Source organism: Excalfactoria chinensis, chromosome 18 (assembly GCF_039878825.1).
Source record: "Excalfactoria chinensis isolate bCotChi1 chromosome 18, bCotChi1.hap2, whole genome shotgun sequence".
In the NCBI taxonomy this organism is placed as follows: Eukaryota; Metazoa; Chordata; class Aves; order Galliformes; family Phasianidae; genus Excalfactoria; species Excalfactoria chinensis.
Window position 1 is genome coordinate 4912916 of NC_092842.1, and position 23085 is coordinate 4936000.

At 51.3% G+C, this 23085-nt stretch overlaps 2 protein-coding genes across 9 annotated transcripts in view; one reads left to right on the forward strand and one right to left on the reverse strand.

The window, feature by feature from the left end:
• The first annotated feature begins 934 nt into the window (after positions 1-934).
• Positions 935-1663, forward strand: PRRT1B (proline rich transmembrane protein 1B). The gene is made up of 3 exons (XM_072353101.1): positions 935-1099; positions 1179-1313; positions 1387-1663. Exons 1-3 carry the CDS (start codon positions 935-937, stop codon positions 1531-1533), a joined length of 447 nt encoding a protein of 148 aa, XP_072209202.1. The 3' UTR covers positions 1534-1663.
• Positions 1664-2287: 624 nt separating this feature from the next.
• Positions 2288-23085, reverse strand: part of RAPGEF1 (Rap guanine nucleotide exchange factor 1) — a 69430-nt gene continuing 48632 nt past the window's right edge. For 4 of the 8 annotated variants that reach the window (XM_072352750.1, XM_072352749.1, XM_072352748.1 and 1 more), the window contains 15 exons: positions 16473-16754; positions 15294-15386; positions 13676-13764; positions 12453-12564; positions 11021-11096; positions 8427-8515; positions 7543-7631; positions 7261-7446; positions 7048-7132; positions 6743-6837; positions 6261-6339; positions 6042-6143; positions 5576-5673; positions 4958-5086; positions 2288-4547 (listed from right to left, as the gene is read on the reverse strand). In XM_072352750.1, the coding sequence (XP_072208851.1) occupies positions 4397-4547; positions 4958-5086; positions 5576-5673; positions 6042-6143; positions 6261-6339; positions 6743-6837; positions 7048-7132; positions 7261-7446; positions 7543-7631; positions 8427-8515; positions 11021-11096; positions 12453-12564; positions 13676-13764; positions 15294-15386; positions 16473-16754 (1755 nt within the window). In that variant the 3' untranslated portion in view covers positions 2288-4396. The remainder of the gene's footprint in view (positions 4548-4957; positions 5087-5575; positions 5674-6041; positions 6144-6260; positions 6340-6742; positions 6838-7047; positions 7133-7260; positions 7447-7542; positions 7632-8426; positions 8516-11020; positions 11097-12452; positions 12565-13675; positions 13765-15293; positions 15387-16472; positions 16755-23085) is intronic. The other 4 variants (XM_072352753.1, XM_072352752.1, XM_072352755.1 and 1 more) reach the window with 3 other exon arrangements.

Genomic DNA, 23085 nt, shown 5'->3' on the forward strand with positions numbered 1-23085 from the left:
GGGCGGGAAGGGGGCGGGGCTTAGGTGGTGGGCGTGGTTTGTGTGTGGGCGGGGCTCGGCGGGGGGCGGGGCGGGGCTGACACGTGGGGCGGGCGGCAGGAAGGGGACGGAGCAGGAGGGGGGAGCTGAGCGTCATCGCACACGGTGTGTGTGGTTTTGTGTCCATAGGGAGACCGGATGGATGCAGGGCTGTGTGTGGGCATGATGTGCACTACGTGTGTCAGCACACAGCTGTGTGTGCACTTATGTTGCATTCTATAGGCTCAGCGAACGCCTTTATTTATGTCTGTGCACCCTGAGCAGCACAGTTAGGGGCTATAGGAGATGCCTTTTCATTGCTATAGGACATGCCTGTTCATAGCTATAGGATATGCCTATTCATTGCTATAGGACATGCCTATTCATTGCTATAGGACATGCCTATTCATTGCTATAGGACATGCCTATTCACTGCTATAGGATATGCCTATTCACTGCTATAGGATATGCCTATTCATTGCTATAGGACATGCCTGTTCATAGCTATAGGACATGCCTATTCATTGCTATAGGACATGCCTATTCATTGCTATAGGACATGCCTATTCACTGCTATAGGACATGCCTATTCATAGCTATAGGATATGCCTATTCACTGCTATAGGATATGCCTATTCATTGCTATAGGACATGCCTATTCACAGCTATAGGACATGCCTATTCACAGCTATAGGACATGCCTATTCATAGCTAAACAGCTGTGGCACGTATTTACCCCTTTTAATGACAGCCGGCAGCTAATCCACGTGCTTTGAACGCAGTTGTGTCCCACCAGCCCCGCTTCCAGCTGTGACAAATGGCAGCCCTGCTCTGTGCCCGCCGCCCTCACCCCATCCCCGCCTGCCGCCGCCGGTCAATGATTAACGCGGGGTCGGGGCCGCCCAGGCCCGTCGGGATGGAGGAGGCCGGGTCGGGCGCTGAGCGCCGGGTGGTGGCTGCCAGCAACGCGGCCTTCGAGGAGGACCCGCCGCCCTACTCCCCGCCCGACCCCAAGAGCGCTCAGCCGTTCCCGGTTCTTTTCCACCCTCAGCCCCATCCCCACCCGCTGTCCTACACCGCCGTACGTAGCCGGGCCCGCTTCCCCTCGGCCTTCGGGGGACCCACTCGGCCGCTGACCCCCCCCAACCCTGTCGTTGCAGTCCGTGGGGCCGCCCGGCACGGGGCCTCCAACAGCCGCCCAACAGCTGCCCAAGGATTCCATGGTGGAGTCGGTGCTGGTGACGCTGTTCTGCTGCCCGCTGACCGGGCTGGCCGCCCTGCTCTATTCCCACGAGGTAAGATCGGCCCCGCTCAGCCCCCACCCTGCGCCGCAACCCCGCTGAGCTCCCCCCCTTCTCCCCACCCCAGACCCGCGCTGCTCTCAGCCGTGGGGACGTGGCCCGGGCCCGGGTGGCATCCAAGAAGGCGCAGACGCTGGTGCTGCTCAGCCTCATCGTGGGGCTGTTTGTCTCCTTCAGTTGGGTTGTCTACGTCCTGGTGGCTCTGTACTGGTGACGGGGCTGCCATTGGTCAGGAGCAGCTGCCGGGTGATGCCAGCCCCGAGCCCAGCAGCCCTGTGCAGCATCAGGCCCTGCGCTGCTCACTGACTGCTGGGACCAACGCTGGGAGCTGCAGCACAGCTGCAATGGAGCAAACGGCCTCGCAGTGCAGGGCTACAGCAGGCAGCTCTGCATGTGCCCATGTGTGAGAGGTCTCCTGTATTTTAGCTTCTATTCTGCACGCACAGCTGTGCTGCATCGCCGCCTCCTTGCTGCTTCCAGCTCGAAATAAAACACACACAGCCGAAGCCTTTGTGTTCTGTATGTAACGCAGCTCCCCCCCCATCATGGCTGGGAACCCACAGCCTGCACCCACCACAAACATGAGGGCAAGTTCTGCTGCAATCAGTCAATCTGGGCCCTCCTCCAAAGCCCCCCCCGGCTCACAGCAGCCGTCCAGCCCTCACTCAGTGTCTGAGCATCCTCCTCTGTGCCGGCAGCTGCCCGTTACTTCTAAAGGAATGTTGAACCCCATCCAGCACTGAAATAGCACCAGCAGCCACTCAGGGGTTATTTATGGCCATGCCATAGGCTGGGCTGCAGCACTGGGGTCAAAGCCCCCCATTCCTATCAGTGCTCGGAGGGGGGCAGGAGGAGATGTCCCCTGCACAGCACTGAGCTTGGGGGGGGTCCACAGTGCTGTCAGGGTGAGCAAAAAGGGCAAAGGAGGAGCTGGATGGGGGTGTGATAAAACACGAGGCCACACCAACTTGAGGAGCGGATTCGATTGTCACTTTAATCCACAGACTGCTGCATGCAACTGTAAACGGGACCGTCAGGCAGGTTTGTTACTGGTATTTATTGGTCTGGAATATAAAAGTTACAGGTTTGAAATGTTTGCAGGAAGATGCCACCATTGGGACTGGGTTAGTGGTAAGTCTATAATACAGCCAAGCAGCTGGGGCTGGGGGGGAGGCTGGGGAGCAGCACGATAGCAAAGTGCTTTGCTTCCTGCCTGCCCATGGGGGAGCAGAGACCCTCCAGGGCTCCCCCCTGGCTGCCCCCAACCCCATCCCTCTGCATTGAGCCCTGAGCACAGCACTGCCTGCTCCTTTCATCCCCAGCAATGGGGACCCACAGCTGTGCCCACACTGACACCCCTGCAGCACACAGCAGTGATGGGGCCAGCAGAGCTCTGTGGGCTGCGTTTGCTTTTCCCATCTCATTGCTTTCTTTCAGTCTTATTTACAAAGGAAAATCAATGAATCTCTTCCCACTTCGAGGATTGCAAAGCTTCGGCCCGGCACAGCGTGCAGCCACACGGCTGTTAACAGTGCCATAAAGAAATACAAGGTGCCAGTGGGAAAGTGATGATGTTGGGTGCAATCCCAGGAGCGGAGCAAAGCAAAGCAGGCACGGCCAGGAGCCGGGCAAGGCTTTGCAATCTGCAGGAGGAAGTGCTGGACTCACTTGATCCACCCAGAACAAACAGAGGTTTGGCAAACATTGACCTGCCATGGAGAAGTAAAGCGAGGATGCTCTGCAAAAACACCCCATGAGAACCACTGCCCTGAGCTGCAGGATTGCTTTGGAGCTGTGACAAACCTGCAATGGTGGGACAAGGCTCCGCAGGAGGATTTGCAAGGGGGTAAAACCGACAGCACGTGTGCTCAGAACCACCACCCACGTTGTAAACAACTGAATGGGGCCAGAAAGGGGGTGGGGAGGAATGGGATAGACTGGGAGATGGGATGGGACACGGAGCAGGGATGGAGGGGCTGAGTAAGGCACACGGAACAGGAGGGGAGCGCAGGGCAGTGCTGGGGCTTAAAGGGGCGGCTTCTGAGCACCACGGGTTGTTGGGATGAGAACCATTTGGCAACAAGGAGAGGAACGGATGGGGCCGGGAGCCCCACAGAAGAGCTGCTGGCTCCTCCAGTGCCCCGGGGCGGCCCTCAGCCTCTTTCCTTCCAGCACTCAGAGCGATGCTGTCACTGCTTGTGAGTTTGATACACGTCACGTTTTGCACTTGTTTTCTTTGTTTTTTTCCTATAAACCCATCGGGATTCAGACATGCACCAAAAAGAAAAAAACCTCCAACGGATTCTAAATACTAATATTTACAGTCATATACTACAGAATTTCCTGTGCAAAAGCTAGTACCATCACTACAAGATAGGGGCCCACAGGGCAGGTGAGCGCGGTACCGCGGGTAGTCCATGTTTCCAGGGGTCGGAGGGATCACTGTGGCTTAAATAGTGAGATCTGAGGAGGGGGGAACGATGGCTGGAGATGGCGGCTCCCTGCCCACCATTCAGTGCCTCTTCTGTATCCATTAGCGGTGCCTTCATCCTATCGAGAAGGCAAGAGAGACCTGGGGCAAACTGAAGCCCCCTGTAAACAAGCCCAGCCCTCCGGCAGGCAGCGGGGCTCCTTCACCCCCACCTTCCTGGGGAAAGCCTCAGCTTCTGTCTGCTGAACTCCGCTGTGGAGATGAGCCCGTGGGCACCGAGCTCTGCTCATCCTCTGTCCGGGATGAAGGCAAAAGCCCGCGTGTTTCCAAACACCATCGGTAACACATCAGTAACACACCTGCCTGGGACCCTCCTTCCGCAAAGCTCTCTCCCTGGGTGGAAAGCTGCTGGATGGCACAGAGGGATGGGAGGAGGAGGAGGAGGGAGGCGAGCGCTGCCCCATCTCTGCCCGCTGCCGTCTGCACGGCGGCCACCGCTCTGCCAACGCTCACAGCCCCGAAGTCGCTGCCAGCCGGGAGAGAGGCTGCATCAGCCCGTAACAGGTACAAACACTGAACTCCAGTCTCATTAGCTGCCCTCTATGTGCCTGCCGAGCAATTCTCCTCGCTCGCACAAACCCTCCTCCTAAGTTTTCTCTTCCCGGTCTGTTTTCCGCCTTGTGATGTTGCGAGGTTTGATTTTGAGGGACAGTTCCCACAGAGCTTCCTCTGCCAGATGGTCGCTGAAGTCGTTGAAGAACGAGACGATGTCGTCGTTTCTCTTGATGTCGTAATGTCTGCAGAGCAACACAGAAGGGCTGCAGGTAAACGAGGGGCTGAGGGACCCCCTGGTATCCCCCAGGCAGATCCTGAGCTGTGCTCTGTGTCACCTGAGCTCAGCACTTGTGATGGGCAGTGACACAAAGGGGACAAAACATCACTAGGTTGGATATGAGGAGGGAGTTTTTCACCCAGAGGGTGGTGACGCACTGAACAGGTTGCCCAAGGAGGCTGTGGATGCCCCATCCCTGCAGGCATTCAAGGCCAGGCTGGATGTGGCTCTGGGCACGTCTTATCTAACCCGGGGAGGGGGGCAGACCACGAGCAGAGCTGCGTCACTGCCAGGTCCCCTCACATCTCCACCTCGATGCTGTCCCTCCTGTGCCCCCACGGTGCCCAGCTCGGACCCCCCCACTGCTGCACTTACACCTGCTGGAAGCACCTCATGCTGTCCAGGATGTTAAACTGCTGCCAGCGCTTGGAGAAGTTCACCTTGCTGTCGATGTAGTCTGGGTTTCCCAGATGAACAAAGGTCAGGTCCTGCAGAATTAGGCCTCTGAAAGAGAGACAGGGGTGTGGGGCCAGGGAGCAGGCAAACAAGCACAGAGGTTTGCCATACATGGGCAGGAGAGCCAGCCGAGGGCAGCCATGCAGCACCTGTCCACCTCCAGTTTTAAACTCCCCAGTCACCTTCACTTAATGAAAGTCCAGACCAAAAGGAAAGCATCTGGAACAGCAGCAGCAGGTGGTCTGAGCAATGACCCACAGTTATAAAAGGGAATGAGATCCGCAGTGGTGGCAGCGGATGGAGAAATCCAGTCATCTTGTACTGGGAATGCAGTGTCACAAAGGGGAGCTGTGCCAAGGGCTGCCTCCCTGCTGCAGGACAGACTGCTCAGAGGGGGCTGATGTGGCACAAGGCTGTGTTATGTTAGATGTAGGGCAGAGGCAAAGTGCTGAGCTGGGCAGAAGCTGCTGAGAAACCACGGAAGGAACTGCTGGAATGCACAGAAGTAACAGCAGAAGAAAGGAAGCACCGACTTACAGGTATGGGATGCAGGGAGGTTCCACATCAGCCAGGGCTGCACGGTAGGCGCGGAAGGACGAGGAGCTGTCAATCAATGTGCAGTACTCAGCCAGGCCCTGGCAGAACACAAAGACCCCAGTCACCCTTTGATCTTTGTATCCCCTCTCCTGGGGAGTTAATGCCATCCTGCAACCACCACCAGCGGGTCTGATGACCCTCACTGTGTTCACACACAACTTCGCTGCACAGGGAGGAAGCAGCTGTTCCCTCAGCCCGTGGCACTGCTGGCACTTCTGCAGCTGTCAGAAAGCCATGCAGCGCTGCAGGCTGCCAGCACTGTCCAATTACGTCCAATGGAGAGCAATCAGCCTCCATCCCTCCACCTTGTCATGCTGCTGAGCTGTTCAAACTCACCCTGCTGCTTCATATCACCACCACAGTTGTCCCTTTATCCCTAGATATGAAAGCCTGCGCTGTTCCTCACCTCTGAGGTTTGTTTCTGCCACTCCAGCCTTCGGATGGGTGCAGAATCCAGTGCAGAAAGAATGGCCAGATAGGAATTAAAATTATTCAGCTTTCGTAAGTGCTGTGAAGAGGGAAAATAAACCAGTTACCCAGAGATCTGTAATGCCTTAGAACAGAAAACAGCTCTGCCACCTGGCACGTCCCACTCTGCTGTTAAGGGAAAGCACTGAGCTGATACCTTCATAATCTTTATAAACTTCAGGAGCAGCCTCTCTCGGTCTTGGGCTTTTTCTTGCAGCATTATTATGGAACGGACCCTGGAAGAACAGACAAAGAGAGAGAAACTCACTTAAGCACATCTCAGATTTCTTCTCGTTTCACTTACAAAAGTGACAGCTAATAAGGACGGATCAACAACACTGAGAAGCTTCTGATATCTCCAACTTAAACTGAGCAAGGATGAGAGCAGCGATGGTTCACAAAGTGCATTCATTTGCAAGGGGAACGTTTGTTTGAAGGGCTCAGTGGTGCTGACAGCAATTGCTCCGTGTTGCAGTGCCCTCCAGCACGCTCATCACTTTGTTCCTCTTGTGCTCCATGAAACCTGAGTCTACTTCCTGGCCAAAACCACACGTGTGAACCCGGTTAAAGGAACCCAACTCTGAGAGGAATATCCTGAGCTCTAAGACAGGTTGGGCACAGCTCGGGGATGCTCCTTACCAGTAGGACATGTTATTAAAGTGCTCTGTGAACTGCGTCAGGTTGGGGCTCTTCTCTTCATTTTGCTCTTTCGCCCACAGTAAAACTTCTGGTATCTGTTCAGGAAGAAGAACAGAGGGGTGGGAGAACAGCACCCGTTATCATGGGATTTCTGCCTTGAGATTCCCAGCCACAGCCTGTGCTCATGGTCTTTTGCTGACAGGAGTTCAGCTGTTTCCTGCAGTGTGCTGGGAATACCAGAGATAGCAGAGGGGATTGTGTGCAGATCCCCCCCCTGTGCCCTCAGCCCGTCCTTGTCTCTGTACCTCGATTTTATAGAAGAGTTCAGCATCCAGGAGGGTCAGCTGCTCGGCTATTTCATGACTGTGGAAATCATGTAAGGTCCCCGGCCTGCAGGAAAGAAAGATGAAGAAGAAGGTATATATGAAAATATAACTCGTTTGCTTTCCTTCCTTCTATTTCGTGTCCAAATAAAAGGGATGCAGGACCAACAAACAGCCACGTGTTTGCTTCCTCACCTGGCTGCCACCCCGCGGGCTGCCAGAGGTTTGATGGAATTGGCGTATCTCAGCATTTTCTTCTGATCCACTTTATCCAGGATGTTTTTACGCAGCACTCTGGCCAGGCTCAGCTCCCCATTGCAGACCAACCGGAACACCAGGTCCATCAACAGCTTGAGAATCTCCTCCGTCAGCTCCACTAAGCTGAAAGATGGCAAAGCCATCAGGGCTGTGACTCCAGGATGCTGGTATTGTGACTGACCGTGCACCTCCCACCCCGAAACGATGAAGGCAACTCACCACAGCTCATCCACCACTCGGACCAGCACGAAGAAGGTGTTCTTACTGACTCGCTTCTTAAACGTATCTGGGAAGTGGCAAAACTTCTCATATGTTGGTTGTGAATTAAAGAATCAACCGCTGGTACAATTAACTGCTGCCCCGAGGAACATCACAGTGGATTTTATTCCATCGTGACTAAAACTGGTGTTGAGTTTCTAGGAGATGGAGGACACTGTCATGGTTCCAATTGACTGAGCAGCCACCAGCTGCAGGCAGCAATGGGGTGAGGGGGGTCCTTATGCCTCACACAACAGGTGGACCCTCAGACTGTTGTCTTTAAGGGAGCAACAAGGACAGAGCCAAAGGGAAGTGAGCAGCCTGCTCTGTGCTGCCAGAAGCACTAACACTCACACTGCATGTCCAGCCCCGGCCTCATTAGCAGATACAAGCTCAGAGCTCGAGGCTAAGAGGACATTATCTTCTGCGTTGCATTTCTTGTAATAAGAGGGAGAATAGGACATGACAGTTTAGCCATCGCTGGTGCTAACCTACATCTGCCCAAGCAATTCCCTCAGCCCCTCATAAGGATGGATCCCCATTCTACAGACCAGATGTCCCAAAGCAATGACCACTTCCCCAGCTCTGTACAGAAAACCTGAACTGCTCTTCTCCTCTGTCAGGGCTCCCAGGTCACCACGCTCAGGTCCAGCACTGCTCCCTGCAGACCTGCCCTGTGGCATTTCCTATTTGTAGGCAGCAGAGATGAAGGCAGTGCTGCTTGGGGCACCTCCAGGGCAATCAATGTTCTCAGCAGGTCTGTGACCAGCCAGCTCACCACCAGCTCCCTCCATGACGACTGCTCTGCTCTGCTCCCTGGGGTGAACTGCCTTTCATGGCAAAGGATATCTGTACTGCAGCTTCTTGATGAGCTCTTCAGGTGTAATAAATGTCCTGTACGTAGTCAGGAAGGCTTCACAGTACAGCACCAGATCTACAGAGAAAGACAAGGAAGCCTCAGTCAATCCAGCCTGAAGAAAATGAAGCTTCATGTAAAGTTGAATCCAGCCTCACCGAAAGAGGACATTGACACAGACACATTTTGACAAGGATGAGCTGTAAAGGAAAGCTGTGCTGTTGTTTCTCACCAGCAGATGGACCCTAAGGCACAAGAGCACAGGAGCTGCCCTGACCCCCCAGGCTGGCTCCCATTTGCAGCACTCCAATTTGCTTCTGAGCTTATGTGACCACCAAAAAGGACTGGTGAAACCCACCTGTTTGTGGGACAGGAACTACAACAACAGGTCCAATTCAAATGTGCTGAAAGCCCTGGGGATGCTTTAAAGAGAAGATCTGACAATGAGAGCTGGGCGCCTGGTCTGCCTTTACAGCTCAGGCAGCACAGAGCCCTGCACAAGACACTCACTTCCCTCCTGAACATGAACACACACATTGCAGTGTGATGGCTCGGCGCTGCCCTTGCTGTGTTCCAGGAAGTCTGCCCCAGGGCATTGAAAATATCTGATTATTTCCAACCATAAGAGTAAATTGCACAGCAAAAAAACCTGACACTGCCCAGCGTGTGACCCTGCCACGACACAAACACTGCCATGTGGTCAAAATGGAAGTTAATTAGGCCTGATATCAAACCAAGCTGAGCTGCACTCGGCATCTGCAGTGGGATGGCACGCTGCCCTGCCTGCCCTGCTCTGACCGCTGGGGAGGCTCAGCAGCACCCACAGGGGGAGGATCCTGCCGTGCCTGCCCAGGCTTGGCTGTGCATGTTCCACCAGGACAGGGAGCACCCCACAGCCACAGCCACGTGCTGGAACGTGAGCCCACTGTGCAGGGAAGGGTGGGAAAGCAGGGAATAACGTGCATTGCTACCTGCAGTGTTTCTCTTGGCAGGAGCCTCATAGAGATGCTTCCTCCTCCTGCTCTGAAAGCAGAGCGTGCTGCTGGCCCCTGGCTAAAGCGATCAGATGTGAGCTGTAAAGCTGGAGGCTGGGTGGTCATGTCAGGGGTGAGCCCTAGGCTTGCTCCAGCTGTAATCCTGCACTCGCACGCGGCTGCGAGCACTGAACTGACCGTGGGTTTTGCTCCCAAAGACCACAAGGCTCCTTTCATCCCTTCTTCCATTTAAGCTCTTTTAGAAAACTCAAATGGACAAGCAGCATCACGCAGCAGGGCGTGGAGTTACATTTCTTCTGGGTTCCCATCTGCCCAAAAGGCAACGTGAGGTGATACAGCTGGTCTGCTCTGGCACTCAAAGCTGCCAAGAAATTCATCTTTAAAGGAAAGCCTCTTAACTATACCCCTCTGTGCTGGTTGGCTGATTGATTTACAAGCCCGGAATTCTTCTCATTGTAAGCTTAATTCATTAACCCTCTCAGTCACCCAAAGACTGGGTTAGCATAGCACAGATTCCTCCGTGCTCCATTCAGATCAGCAGCTTGGCAGAGCATGCAGGGCTGAGCCACCACTGCTCTGAGAAACGCACTGCTCCCCCTCCACGCATCCTCTCTCCCGTCCTGCTGTGCCTTTACAATCCTGCTCTGCTTTTTGCTCATCTCATTCCAGGTTTGGCTTTTCTACGTGGGGCGTTTCCATTTAGAGCTTCTTTATTTGTAACGTACTTATCTAAGCACAGTGCAATGAATTGCCTCCTTCTCTCCAGCACATTCCTAACTTTGGTCCTCTGTGCCCGGATTTGATGCCTGACGTAAACAGGGAAATATATCTGCCAAGGGAAGGATTTTCTTGCTAGCTGAATGGTGCTATAAGTAATTGGAAACACCTTATGCTACATTATAAGAGCTGCCATTTGAAAATGCACATGAAAGATATCTCCCCTTTGACTATCAAACCTCTAAAATATGAGAGCTGAGTGGTTCAGAGGGTTAGAACATTTCGCCTCGCATCCCAGGAGATAAGGAGATCAATTCTGGTTAAAGGCCATCAGCACAAATGCATTTGGCAGGTTCCAAATCACTCTCTGGAAATGCTGCAATGACTGTTTGTGTCACAGCTCTCAAGAGAGCAGCTGCTCCATGTGGGTGGTGACCGGGGCTGCATTGAGAGTTGGGTTGTAACAGACAGAGCTGGGAGCTGCCACCCCTGGCTCTGTCCTCCACATCTCATTTCACGTGCAGTGAATCCCCTCCCTGCCCTGTTCAAAGTGTACAGAGCTGGATGAGGAAGCTAAGCAGCATGAGGAAACACCACGGCAGCAGCACCAGCAGCTCCAGGGCCATGAGGAGTTAATTCCAGCCCTGCTGTTACATGGAATGACCAGGCGCTTATCCAGCTTACCTTTGTTTCACTAAAGATAAGCACAATCCCCCCGCAACTCAAGGGATGATTAATGCAGAGCATGCCACCCTGGTCCAGCAGCAAGAGTCACATCGTAACTGCTCCCACCACAGAGCTGCAGAAGCCCAGCAGCAAAAGCCCACATCGGGTCATACTCCCCAGCTTTGTTTTGGGGCATCCCCTGTACCTTTCCTGTCGGTCTCTGTTGCATGCACCAACAAAATATCTCCAGATCCACCGCGGACATCTGGTCCATCATCTCCCTGCAATGAGGACAGAAGAGCCTTACACACCATCCATGCTCCCTTCAGTCTGGTTTACCACCTCTGGGGCTCAAACTCAGCACTAACTGGCAGAGCACACAATGTTCCTGGCACTGGTTGCAGCTCAAGCCGGGACATGATCTCAAAGTGCTGGGCTAATCCTGGAACTGGAGTCAAACGTTTGGTGTCCCAGATGAGCATCTGGGCTGATCACCACTCGGGGTCTCTGACTCCTTAAAACCAGGCTGTGAAAGCACAGTGAAAGCTGAACCTTCTGGCCACGGAAGAATGAAGAGAAATATCCCAGACTCCCAAATGCTCCCAAAAGACCATTAACAGAGCAGCAGCTCCGTGTGAACTGTCTCAAAGTGCAGGATCATCTACCACAGTGGCTGCGGGGTGAGAGGTCATTCATTCAACTCGCATGCTCCAGGAACATCAAAAACCTAGCAAGTTAATTCCCTAATCTGGAACTATTTGACTGGAGGTCACCTGGAGCAATCCAATAACCAGGAGCAGAAGAACAGCCCCGCTAACTCCTTGACCCCTGCCTTATCGCTCTGAGAACATCCTTCTTTTACCTCCTGCTATTCACAACTGAAAACACTCAGAATTGATCTATCGGTCGGCCAGTGGTTCCCACGCTGCAGGAAACGTGGTGCAGGAGCAGTTCTATATTGTTTATAACACGCAGACCATAAAGGAAGAAAAAAGGAAGACTAAAGTTAAGGGCTGACGCAGATCTGCTGCTCCAAAATGTTCAGCAATCACTGCTGTTCTTCTGTGTTTCTTTTGCAAGTTGATGGAATCAACCTGCAGCTCAGACTGGAATCGCGCCTGGCTTCCCTTATCTATGTCTGTTGTTTTAATGTGCAAAACCCCACAGACTTACAGCCATGAACAGCTTAGACATGAACAGCTATGTCTAAAATGTGAATTTTTCAGGTGACCCCATGGCAAGACGCATAAAAAACTACTTACGGCATCAGCAATAGCTTCTCATTCTGTCTCCTGCATCTCAGCTGCCCAAAGAACACTCCTAAAGTGTCAGTAAATGACCTTTCTATTGCTCAGGATAGTCCCTGATAAATCTGAAAGCTTCTAAAGCTTGTGTATTCCTTCAAGCTGCATGAAAAAACAGCTTGGTTGAAGAGCATAGTAAGCAAATGTGTCTGGGAATGCACCCGAGCCAGAAACAAAGTCACTTCTTACTCTGGCTTCTTACATTTCTTGCCTTGGCTTCTCCATTAGTAACGCAACGTCCTGTTTGGGAAACCTACTAACCATGCCTTCAGAACATCAGCTCTCAACAGAATACAAAGCAAAGAACACGAACAGTACCCTGAAGGAACTTACCTCTTGCTTCAGTGTTAACCTAGCCATAATTTCGCTGTGGTCAATAAGGGAGAGCTCATCCACTTCTTCCTCCAACTGTGACGATTCCAAAGCATCCGGCGACTGCTGCTGCCTGTGAAAAAACAGGCAAACAACCATCAGTGTCACGGCCCACCTGATGATGGAGGGATGCTGAGTCCACCTGAGCTCTCCGATCCTCACTAAGTAGCAGTAAGTACACAGAAGGCCTGGAGGTAAAGCTTCTGCAAACAAGCCTAAATGTCTAACAGTAATTCTGCTTTAGGACCTGCCTGGATTTCTGGCAGGAAGGATTTCAATATGCCCTGCATGAACACACGCTTTCACACCTCCTTAAGGCACCAGATTATTAATGCACACAAATCTAAGCCCTCCCTCACAGTCTGAACACGCTCCAAACTCTGCTACCACGGGCTGTGAGCTGACCAATCTGTGTGTGTATATGTACATATACAGCTTGCAGCTTTCCCTAGGCACAGGTCAGAATGTGGTGCAGCAGCCCGCACTGAGCCTTGCAGAGCGCTGCTGTATTGTCTCCTTCACTGCAGGGATTAAAACCCTCAAACCAACTGCGGGGAAAAAGGAGGAGGGAAGTTGACTGTCAGACACAAAACAATGCTGTTCTCTATTTTTGCCTTAGAAATGCAATGGAAGTGCAATCTCAAGCAGCAGGGAAGCACTCACTCCACTCCTACTGAAGCACATCTGTTACAGCCTGGACCTCTTCATTTACATAGACAAATGATAGCGAAGAGCATTAGAAGGGATATACAGACTCCTGCTCTGGGGCCTCTGCCAGCCTTTAACTAGCAGGGTTAGGAAGAAATTCCCTTCTGGAAGACTATTTCCCAGCAGTGACACAGACTTTTTTCACCTGTTTCACTGGAAGCAGGAGGGAGCAGCCAGTGTCTATGACAGCACTGCCAGTTAGATGGCCTTGTGATGATGAACAAAGGCTGCATTAACCCCCATGGGCTCGCTCAGTTAAGTAATGACATCTTGCCTCCATCCTCCTTCTGCAGTAGGATCTCACTGCTGTGCAAAAAAAACCCCAAATGAGTGGGCTTAAAATCTGAAGGGTTGAGGGCAGAAGAGGCGGCCACAATGAGCCCAGGCAGAGGACAGGGAGAGAGAAACAGAGGATCACTGATGGTGCTCTGCACACCTCCAGGCAGGGAAGCAGCTGCAACAGGAGCCAGGCTCACCTCTCAGCACCATCTTTGCCTTCCTTCCCCATGGCACTGCTGTTTGAAGTGGAGTCTTTGGAATGGCCGTCTTTGATAGAAGGAGATTCCTGCAAAGAGAAGGAAGTTTTTCATTATTGCCCTGGATCCTGCACCACAGCCAAGCTTCTATTTACAGCCTTACTGCCTCTAAATGGCTCTTTACTGTAAATTCCTTCAGAGCAGTTAAAGATTGATGCAAGTTAATGCCAAATGCCAGGAAAACGCAGAAGTTAATTAGATAGGAAATTTGGGACCATCTCTGGAGACTAGCGTAATTAGTATTGTTTGCTTTTAACATTGTGAAATGATGCTGAAAGTTACAACACAAGTCAGCTGTTGTCTCGGATTTTAACTCTCTCATTGCTTTTCTTTTCAGCCCTTCCTGTTGAAATACATTTGCCTTCTGCTTTAATCAGAATGGACACAGCCAGCTCCAAGCTCTCCAGTTTCAGTTCCTCTCTCAGTTACAGCCCCCAAAGACAGACCAGCCTGCCTTGGGGGTGGAGATGCAGAGTGCCTCTCCTGCTCCCTTCTCCTCCATCAGAAGAGCTCACACAACCATGGAACGTTTCCACTTCACAATTCATGGCTGTGGAAATGAGGCTAATGCAAACAAGCGGAACCATCCGAACACAGCACTGAACAGCAGGTGGACAGTTCAGAGCAAATAAAGAGTTGCAGCTCTTCAAATCAGCCATTTATTAAAGAGAGAAACAGCCATGAATGGCAAATGGAGATATTAATGAAGTTGGGAGTTCAGAATTATTTGACATCATGCAAAGTGGACCTTGGACATTCCACCTACTGAACAGACAGGACTGAAAGCACCTCTACTCTGCCCAGCTTTGGTGGGGAAGGTGCAGCTGCATCTATCTGTAAAGTCCTTTGCTTCCAAGTTAAGGATCAGTGAGTGATTGCCCAGAGGGCTGAGGCTGCCTCAGGAAGGGGAGAGATGGGAGCACCGCCTCCTTGGAGATTTAATGCCAGCAGGGATAAAGGTTTTGGAAGCATCCTGCAGATGAGCCAGCCTATGTGAGGGCTGGCCAAAGGAGCAGCACAGATCTCTGCAGTGACACAGCAGGAAGGTGGCACCTCCCTGCCATGGGGTACAACCCATCTCCTCAAGGAAACAGCTCAGACAGGAAGCTGGAGTGAAGGAAGAAGCGGTGCGTGGTTGCAGTGCTGTCCATCATTTCGTACCCAAGTGGGGAAGGAAAAATGAGGATCAAAAAAGGGGAGCACGAGGCTTTATTTATTGAATTAGGAAAGCCAGAGTGGTTACAAGAGTAAATACAGACAGAAGACCGTGCTGGTCAGAGTGCAGCTCTCCAAAAGGGAACCTTATGCAAGCAGCTCCAAACAAACAGCCAAAGCACAAACGGGTCAGTGAGGAAGGCAGAGCCATCTGTCCGTCCTGCCGGGGCTCTCAGCACCAGAACAGGAGGCCACTGAAGCCTGCAAGCCAGGAGAGGGCAAGCAAAGGGACCACCAGCAAGGGGACCGGGCACCCCGGGGTGCACAGGGGCCGGGCCACAGTGTGAGCTCAACATGCACCAGGCAGCCCCTTCCCAGTGTGTGGCCTCTCCCGCTTACTTACTCCTCCAGAATGAGGGAGTTCCCCGTTGCTCTGGCCAGAGGAATACAGATTGACGTATTCACCCTCACCAGCCTCCTCACTGGCGTTTTCACTCTAGGGGAGACAGGATGAAAGGAAATACGTGATGGTGTTCCTCAGCAGTGTTGGCTGGTAGCAAGCACTTGTGCCCTGCGGTGCCATCACCGAGGTGGGAGCCTGTCCTCCAGCTGCACATTCCCAGAGGTGACCGTACCAGAGTTCTCAAGGAGTGTCCTGAAGGCCCTGAGCTGCAGCAGGACAGCAGCAGGCACTGCACAGCAAGAGCTGCCACGGGAGCTGTGCAGGGGCACAATGCACACGAGGACTTCCAGCTGTTAAGAGCCTGAGCACAAGCGCCATTCTGCTGATGCCAGCCCTGAGGAGCCAAACTGAGCCAAAGCTGAGGGCTGCTGGGTGCTTGCAAGCACCCGAGGCAATAAAGATGCAACAGCGAGGTCAGGTCTAAAGGGTGAAAAACTGATTTCTGTAGCATATGTCCCTCTTCTAAGTACTGTGAAGTTGAGGCTCTGATCCCACCAGCTCTAGGTTTTGCAACAAACAGGTGAGAAACTGCCTTGTAAACGAGGTGCTTAAAGAAGTAACCTGCCTACTGGTCTGCTAAACCAACCAGGGACCTTGAGCTGGTCAGTGAGAGAAAAGCTTTGAGCCCAGCCCCAGCACTGCATTACGCTCTGCAATGAGTGCCACCAGCGCTGGCAGCTGGGCACAGCAGGAGCCCATAGAAAGTCGTGGTTTATATAAGGATGGTGGAGCTGAACCCACTGCTCCTGGGGCTCAACTCAGGGAGCAGGACAGCAGAGATGCAGCTCCTGCAGGATGTGAAGCACCGCTGGGAGCCAACCTCGCCAAGCACTCCTTTACCTTCCTCTGCTCTGTATCACAATTGCAGGAAGCTAAAGCAACTTCTCTTCCTCTCCCCTTCACCAGCATTTGACATTTTCTGTTTCCAGCCTCTCAAACCCGTTGGGGTTGCTCAGATTTGTAGCCATCGTTGTTATACAGAACTACCACTCTGCATTCACACACGAGTTCGGAAACCAAATCACAAAGCATGAACACCAGCGACATTTGTTTTAGAACAAAAACCAAGCCCGGCCTTGCGTTTAAGGTGCACACCATCACCTCTTTGGATAGTCTCACCGAAGGCGTCTGCAGAGAATCAGTGAGAGAGGTTTCAGAAGGAAGGCAGACAGGAGCACTCCCGTTAAAGCTGCTCTCCTGCGAAGAGGAGTTTGGCACATCCCCAGTGCTGGGAGACGGGCTGGCCGTGGCTGGCACTGCGAGGTCAGAGCTTGGAGACGGGTGGACGGGCGGAAAGGGTGCGGTGGAGCAGGAGGAGGAGGTAGAAGACAGGAAAGGAGGTACGGAGACTTGGTTGTGAGGCACAAAGTCCTGCGAGTAGGACCTAAACACAGACTTGTACTATGAGGGGACGCGGAGATGCACAACACAAAAAACAAAGATGGGGAAAGGAAAGAGACAGAGAAGAGAAAAAGTGATTAGATCAGCAGCAGCTTAGCAGTGACAGCACAAGGTAATTCTAACAAAGGCACCTCTATGCCCAGAGGCAGCCCTGAACAGAGGCAGCCTTATTTTCTCCTTCACGTGTTAGAGCAGGAATCGTTACCTGGATGGGCAGGTCTGATGGTGAGCTGAGCCCTTCCACGAATAGCAGCCCTTGCTCAGGGCAGGATGGTGGCAATGGGTGACACCCGGTGCTGCAGCAGTGAGCAACAGAGCACACCTGGACAGCACCAGACCGGCTGAAGGGATGCGATGGCATACAGAAACCGTGACTCTGAGTGTGCTGGAAGCATCTCAGCAGAGAAAAGCACTCTGAGGGCTTACTGCTTTGCTGGGATTTTCCACTGGATCCCAATTTAAGATGCTGTTTGCTCCAGCCCTGTCATTTAACAGCTACTGTGTCAAGTCTGTTCCAGGATACACAGCTCCCAGTGAGGGGTGACTGGATGGTGCCTTCAGAGCTGCGCTGAAGGATAAAGGAGATTACAGCAGTAGATGCTTTCACTCCTTTCCATCTGAGAAATACTGAGAGTAAAAATGATAATTGCCCTCGGGAGCCCTGAATTCCTTATCAAACCAATCCTTTAATGCAGTGCCTCCAAGAGTCAGCTGAAGAGATGAAAGGAGATCATCTACATAAAGCTTCATTTCACCATCTCTCCTAATCATCAGATTACTGTTCAGATAATATTAAGCGGGGTGCAGTGGGAGCACGCTCTGCCAAGAAAAACATGAGCAATCCTCTGCCTTTTAAACATCTGGTGCTAGTAAGATTTGCCATCAGGGTGACTCCAAAACAAGAACAGAACACAGCTGACACCCACCAGAAAAATAAATAATGAAGAGACAACAATGCTGAACCTGCTGGAGGGGAGTTCATTTTACAACTTGTAGAGCTCAGCCACTAGTGAGGTCTGCATCGTAGCCCTGTGGACTGATGGAAAGAATAACTGTGTGACCCCAAACCCAGGCTGAAATACAGCTGTTGATGGTTGCTTGGATCGATATCACAGAGTGGCCTGGGTTGCAAAGGCCCACAGTGCTCATCCAGCTCCAACCCCCTGCTGTGTGCAGGGTCACCAACCAGCACCAGGCTGCTCAGAGCCGCATCCAGCCTGGCCTTGAATGCCTGCAGGGATGGGGCATCCACAGCCTCCTTGGGCAACCTGTTCCAGTGCGTCACCACCCTCGGGGTGAAAAGCCTCCTGTACTACAGAGATCCCAAGCAACCCATCTTGCTGAAAAACGATGGGGTAAAAGGAGAAAGGGAAACAAAGGCATGAACTGGAATTGACTTAAACTGATATAAACCAAAGCTCGGTCCATCACCTGCACCTTGCAGCAGCACCCAGTTACAGAGGTATAATATATACGTTTAAAAATCTGAACTGAGAATTGCCTCAGGCTCCAAGCCTGGGAACAAAAGTTTCTCCGCTACAAGCTGGAAAGGAAACAAAGGTCAGAGACCAGACTTTACCTTCTACCAGCTCAATCCTCCAGCTCCCCTCCGCTGTGCTGCAGCTCTGGCAGGGCTCCCTGTGCACCCAAGGCAACTCATGGGCCATAATACAGAGGAGCAGAGGGAGATGCTTTGGAAAGAGAGCTTAAAAGACTACTGAAGAATAATCGAAATGCAAATCTCTACCGCATGCCTGTGGCTAAAAGGAGACTGGCGCTAGGACAGGCTCCTCTCCCTTCCTGCCCATTTCTTCATGGCTGAGCAGCCCTGGCTCCAGGGACACCATCCTCTTTTGGTGCTGCCTCAATAACAATGACAAGTCTAATCTCTGTATTTACTTTCTGCCTGGATAAATGCTCTACATTTATTCATTTTCACTTGCACGGCACAAAACACTAAATCCCTCGTAAGACTCTGGGCTCATGACATCATCTTGGCTCAGCAGAATCATTATGCCTGCCTTGTCTCCCTGGTATTTCATGAGCTCACCGGCTCTAATATGCCAGCTAATGCCCCAAGTCCCATGCTCACCCACCAGAAAAAGAACAGGAGCAAAGTGGATGGAGCACGTGCACCTCCCACCGATGCACTGCAATGGCTCTCAAGGAGGTGCTCGGCAATCTGCTGCCCTAGTGATGAGATCCAACCTGACCTCTGAACAATCACTTAAGGATGCAGGCGTGCTCTCAGCTCGCTGCTAAACAAAGGGAACAGCACACACACAAAAGAGAGCCTTTGGTGTGCTGGTATTAATTAGCCAAGCTGCTCTCAACTTACAGTCTTGCTGAACTGTTGCATCTCGCAGAAAGCAGCCGGGAAGACCCCTCCTTCCTCCTGCTCAAGCAGCCCAGGAATTCCAGCTATGCAGCCTTGCTGGGACAAGAGCCAAGAATGCAGCATAGTTTGAAAATGGAAAAACACCCTGCGGTGGAGATGAGGTCCATATGGCACCATTCCTGCTGTGCCCACCCAGCCCAGCCCAGCCGGCAGCTGCAGCAGGAATTGCTGCCATGGGGTCTGGGAGGTGGACCGCCCTGAGAAGCCCTATCATCCCATAAAAGCCAGGCTTATTTTGGGAGGGGAGAGTCCATTCAAGACAACAGTTGGAATGAAACCAGTCCTCTGCCCTCCACAAAATCAGAGGCAAGAGTTTAACTTAGAAGCTAATCAGTGCTTGTTTTTTCCCTGGGATGTGCAGGGTCAGCAAGGACTCAGCTATGGCTGCCCTGATGTAACCTCCAACTCAATGGCTTTGCTTTCAGAGAAGAACTTCATAATAAACTTTGGGAAGCTAGAAAGCAACCAGATCCTTTGAGAAAGGACATTTTCCTCTTTCCAACTGCTGTTGGTCTGCCATCATGAGGGATTCCGACCCACAACAGCAAATGGCCAGCACAGAGAGAGCAGGGAGAGAACCCTCCCCTCTCCCCACTGAAGCAGGTTTATACAAAGCTCTATCACTTAGGAAGCATTTCTGAGCTCAAAGCAATCTCCTGGGAGCAGCAGGAAGGCAGCTTGTCCAGACCTGACAGTTTACACACACTGAAAGCAGTGTGGCACACACAGCCCATCCAGAGATGGCATCTTTCAACGTCTTCAATTTGCTGCCTTTGATTGTTTGTTTCATAACAGCCTTCCGTCATTAACAGGGGCATTACAGGATGCCCCAAAGGTCAATGACGTTAGGAACGTTTATTTGGGTTAGATGGCAGTAGATAATCTAACAGAAAACTTATTACTCCAACATCCACTAGACACAGGGACCCAGGAACAGGGAGGAAGGGGTTTTTTTATAGGCAGCTGCTGATCGTAACAGCAATCTGCATCCTAAATTCAGAGCTGAACTCAATCAAATGGCTGTCAGAGCATCTGCAGCATCAGCAGCCACAGTTCTTACCTTTTAAGCAAAGCCTTCTCTGTCACCCTACTGACTCCTGCCAAATTAATTGCGATCCTGCCAGACACTCCCATATCAGATAGAGCATCTGACTCCCAAAACACGAAGCTATCAGAGGAAGGGATCAATCTTTCAGGTTTCCTCTGCTAATGCTATTAAGAGAGAGACGTGGGCAGCGTGCCACAACTGCGTGCCCAAATTCTAACAGGAGAGAACTATGTGCACAAAATACTGGGCATTGTATAAAGCTACACCCTAAGAATATAATTACACAGACAGCTATTGGAAAACACTTCCTATCTCATGACACAATTCTGGGCTTCCAGGTACTTTTGCTAATGAGGAAGGAAGTGCTCCTGCAATGAATGGGTGGAAGCACAAGCTGCCAAAAGAAAGGCTTCAAGCGCTGCCACAGGAAAGGCAGCAGCTCCTCCTGCTTGAATGCTTCTCAGCAAAGCCTCTGACCTGGTCACACGGCTCATCTCGCTATTTTTAAATGGTCAGCACAGCAGATGGATGGATGAGGTTTTCTGTTCCCTTGGGAAAGGCTCTCCTGGCTTCTGTATGTGAGAAAACACAAAATCCAAACTTCTCCTTAACTGGAATGCAATGAAAATGGGTGAGGGGGGGTGAAAGCATTTGCAAAACCTGCTGATCGTGCTACATCGTGCTATATCCATCTCTCCTGAAACATCAGAACTCAATCTGATCACAACTACAGCTTCAGCTCCTGTCTGCCTTATAAGCAATACCACCATATCTAGCAGACACATCTTGCAACAGCAGAGCATGGAGATGAAGGCAAGGCCTTCCTCAAAAGACAACCACACAAAAATTGTGATACGTGGCCTGGTGCCCCCCGGGGGCACTGCTTCCAGAGGACTACACAGGGACAGGTAGTGTAAAATAAACATAAACCACAGGGGGAAGTGGGTTTCAGAAGCAGGATTCAGTGATACCAGCACACAACAGCACTATTATCCCACATCAACCTGCATGGGAATGAGCATAAATGCAGAAGGAACACGAAACAGGAAAGGCAAAACAATGCTTAATGCTCAAGAGCTGGTTACATGGATGCAGAGCTTGTTTTCTCCTTCTCTTTGTTCCAAACTAAGGAGCCAAATCCTGCTTGGGACAGAAAGGAACAAACACAATGTATTCTCATGGTCCTGGTTCCATAGTGGCACCCACCATCAAACCAATACAAGAGCCAAAATAACTCAGCCCCTGGTGAAGACTAGAGCTGCAGTCTGGGCAGCAAATAGAACTGAGTTACAAACAGAAACAAGGCAGAGAAAACATGCAGAGCACATGTCGGAATGGCGAGCATCTTTAAGCACTTATCTGACCCTCCTCTTCCTGAACAGGCCTTAATGCACACACAAGAAAGAAAAGCAGTTGCTGAGGATCTTCTGTGTATTTTCTCAGTCTGCTGAAGATATGTGGGAACAAGTGAAAACAAGTGTTGAATTTAAGAGTTCTCATAAGGAAATGACTTGCAACTTCTGTTGGAACCGGGTGGCCAATTTGGCTCCCCAGAAGTTTACTGGAAGTGGTTCTTACTGCAAAGGAAAACAAAAGACAAAACAGCACTTTGAGAAAGGTAAGATATTTCTCCACGGTGGAAGGTACAGCCAGTTTTCCACTAGTGGTGGTTTCATGCCTCAGATGAACAAGTGCAGCCCTTGTTTCAGCAAAGAAAACTTCCTAGCTGCAAGTGAATGAAAGCCTATCTGCAGTCTTTGGTGGAAAACATGTAGAGAGATAGCAGTGCATCTCAGCTCCTGACTGATTTCTTCTGACAAGTTATTACCTGTTATTCCCACAAAGAAGGGAAAAGAATCATGAACAGGCCTATAGAATGGTGGTGGCTTCTGGACTGCAGCAATGGCTGCAGCTGTGATGGGAAATAAAAAAACAGCCAGGATTCTGGAAAAGAAATTCAGAAATTACAAATTAAAACTGGAGAACCCTGTCTGAAAGTAAATGGTTTTAAGCCCTGCCAATCAAAAGAAAGAAGCTAGCCCTTCATGCACAGACATAGGGGGCTAAAATGCAAACCCTGCTGTAGGCGCAAGCCTTCCTGCTGCCTTCATGTGGACAGACTGGCACAGAGCTAGGTGGGCTGCCCCTGCTGTCCATCTCCACTGATTAGCTGGGTATGCAGGAGGGCAGCTCCTCAGCTGGCTGGTAGGGTAAGGAGTTTCCTGGCACTGACCCCCCTCTGCTGGGAGCAGTGGATAGCTAATGCTCAGCTCTTACCACATTTACTGCTCACCATCAGCGCTCACTTGAGGGAGACAGTGGGGAAAATGAAGACATGAGAATGACAGGAGTGCAGAGCAGCTCACAGCATCCCTTGCATGAAACAGTCATTACAGGCAATGCCCAGAAGCAGAGTGAAAGAAGGGTTCTGGTCCGGCTGAGTGCTGAATGCAGGGTGTCACCCTGGGAGAGATCCAAGCTTTAACAGCTGTTTCACATTGCTGTCTCATTAGGGATGGGGAAAACGGGATAAACCACGGTTACAGTATTATATGGGTCAGCTATGAAGCATGTAAGGACATTGGCATTTTGCAGCTCAGAGACAAAGAGACGCTGTCAAATGAAAATAGCATTTCTGCCTGTCAGAAAGGAGACGGTGAGATTACCATTATTTGAAGGCATTAATGGAGAAGTCACCATTTTGAATTCAGTTTGCTTTCTCTGTGCACCTGACAGAGCACTGCCCAGCTGTCCTCACTGTTACTCACGCCTCAACCACTTACTTTCCCTTTAGCAAACTCTTGCAGAAGCGAGTAAGGATTTTCTAATGCAACTTTAGCATTTCCTCAAATAATGCATTCAGGATAACGTAGTCTGAATCAAGA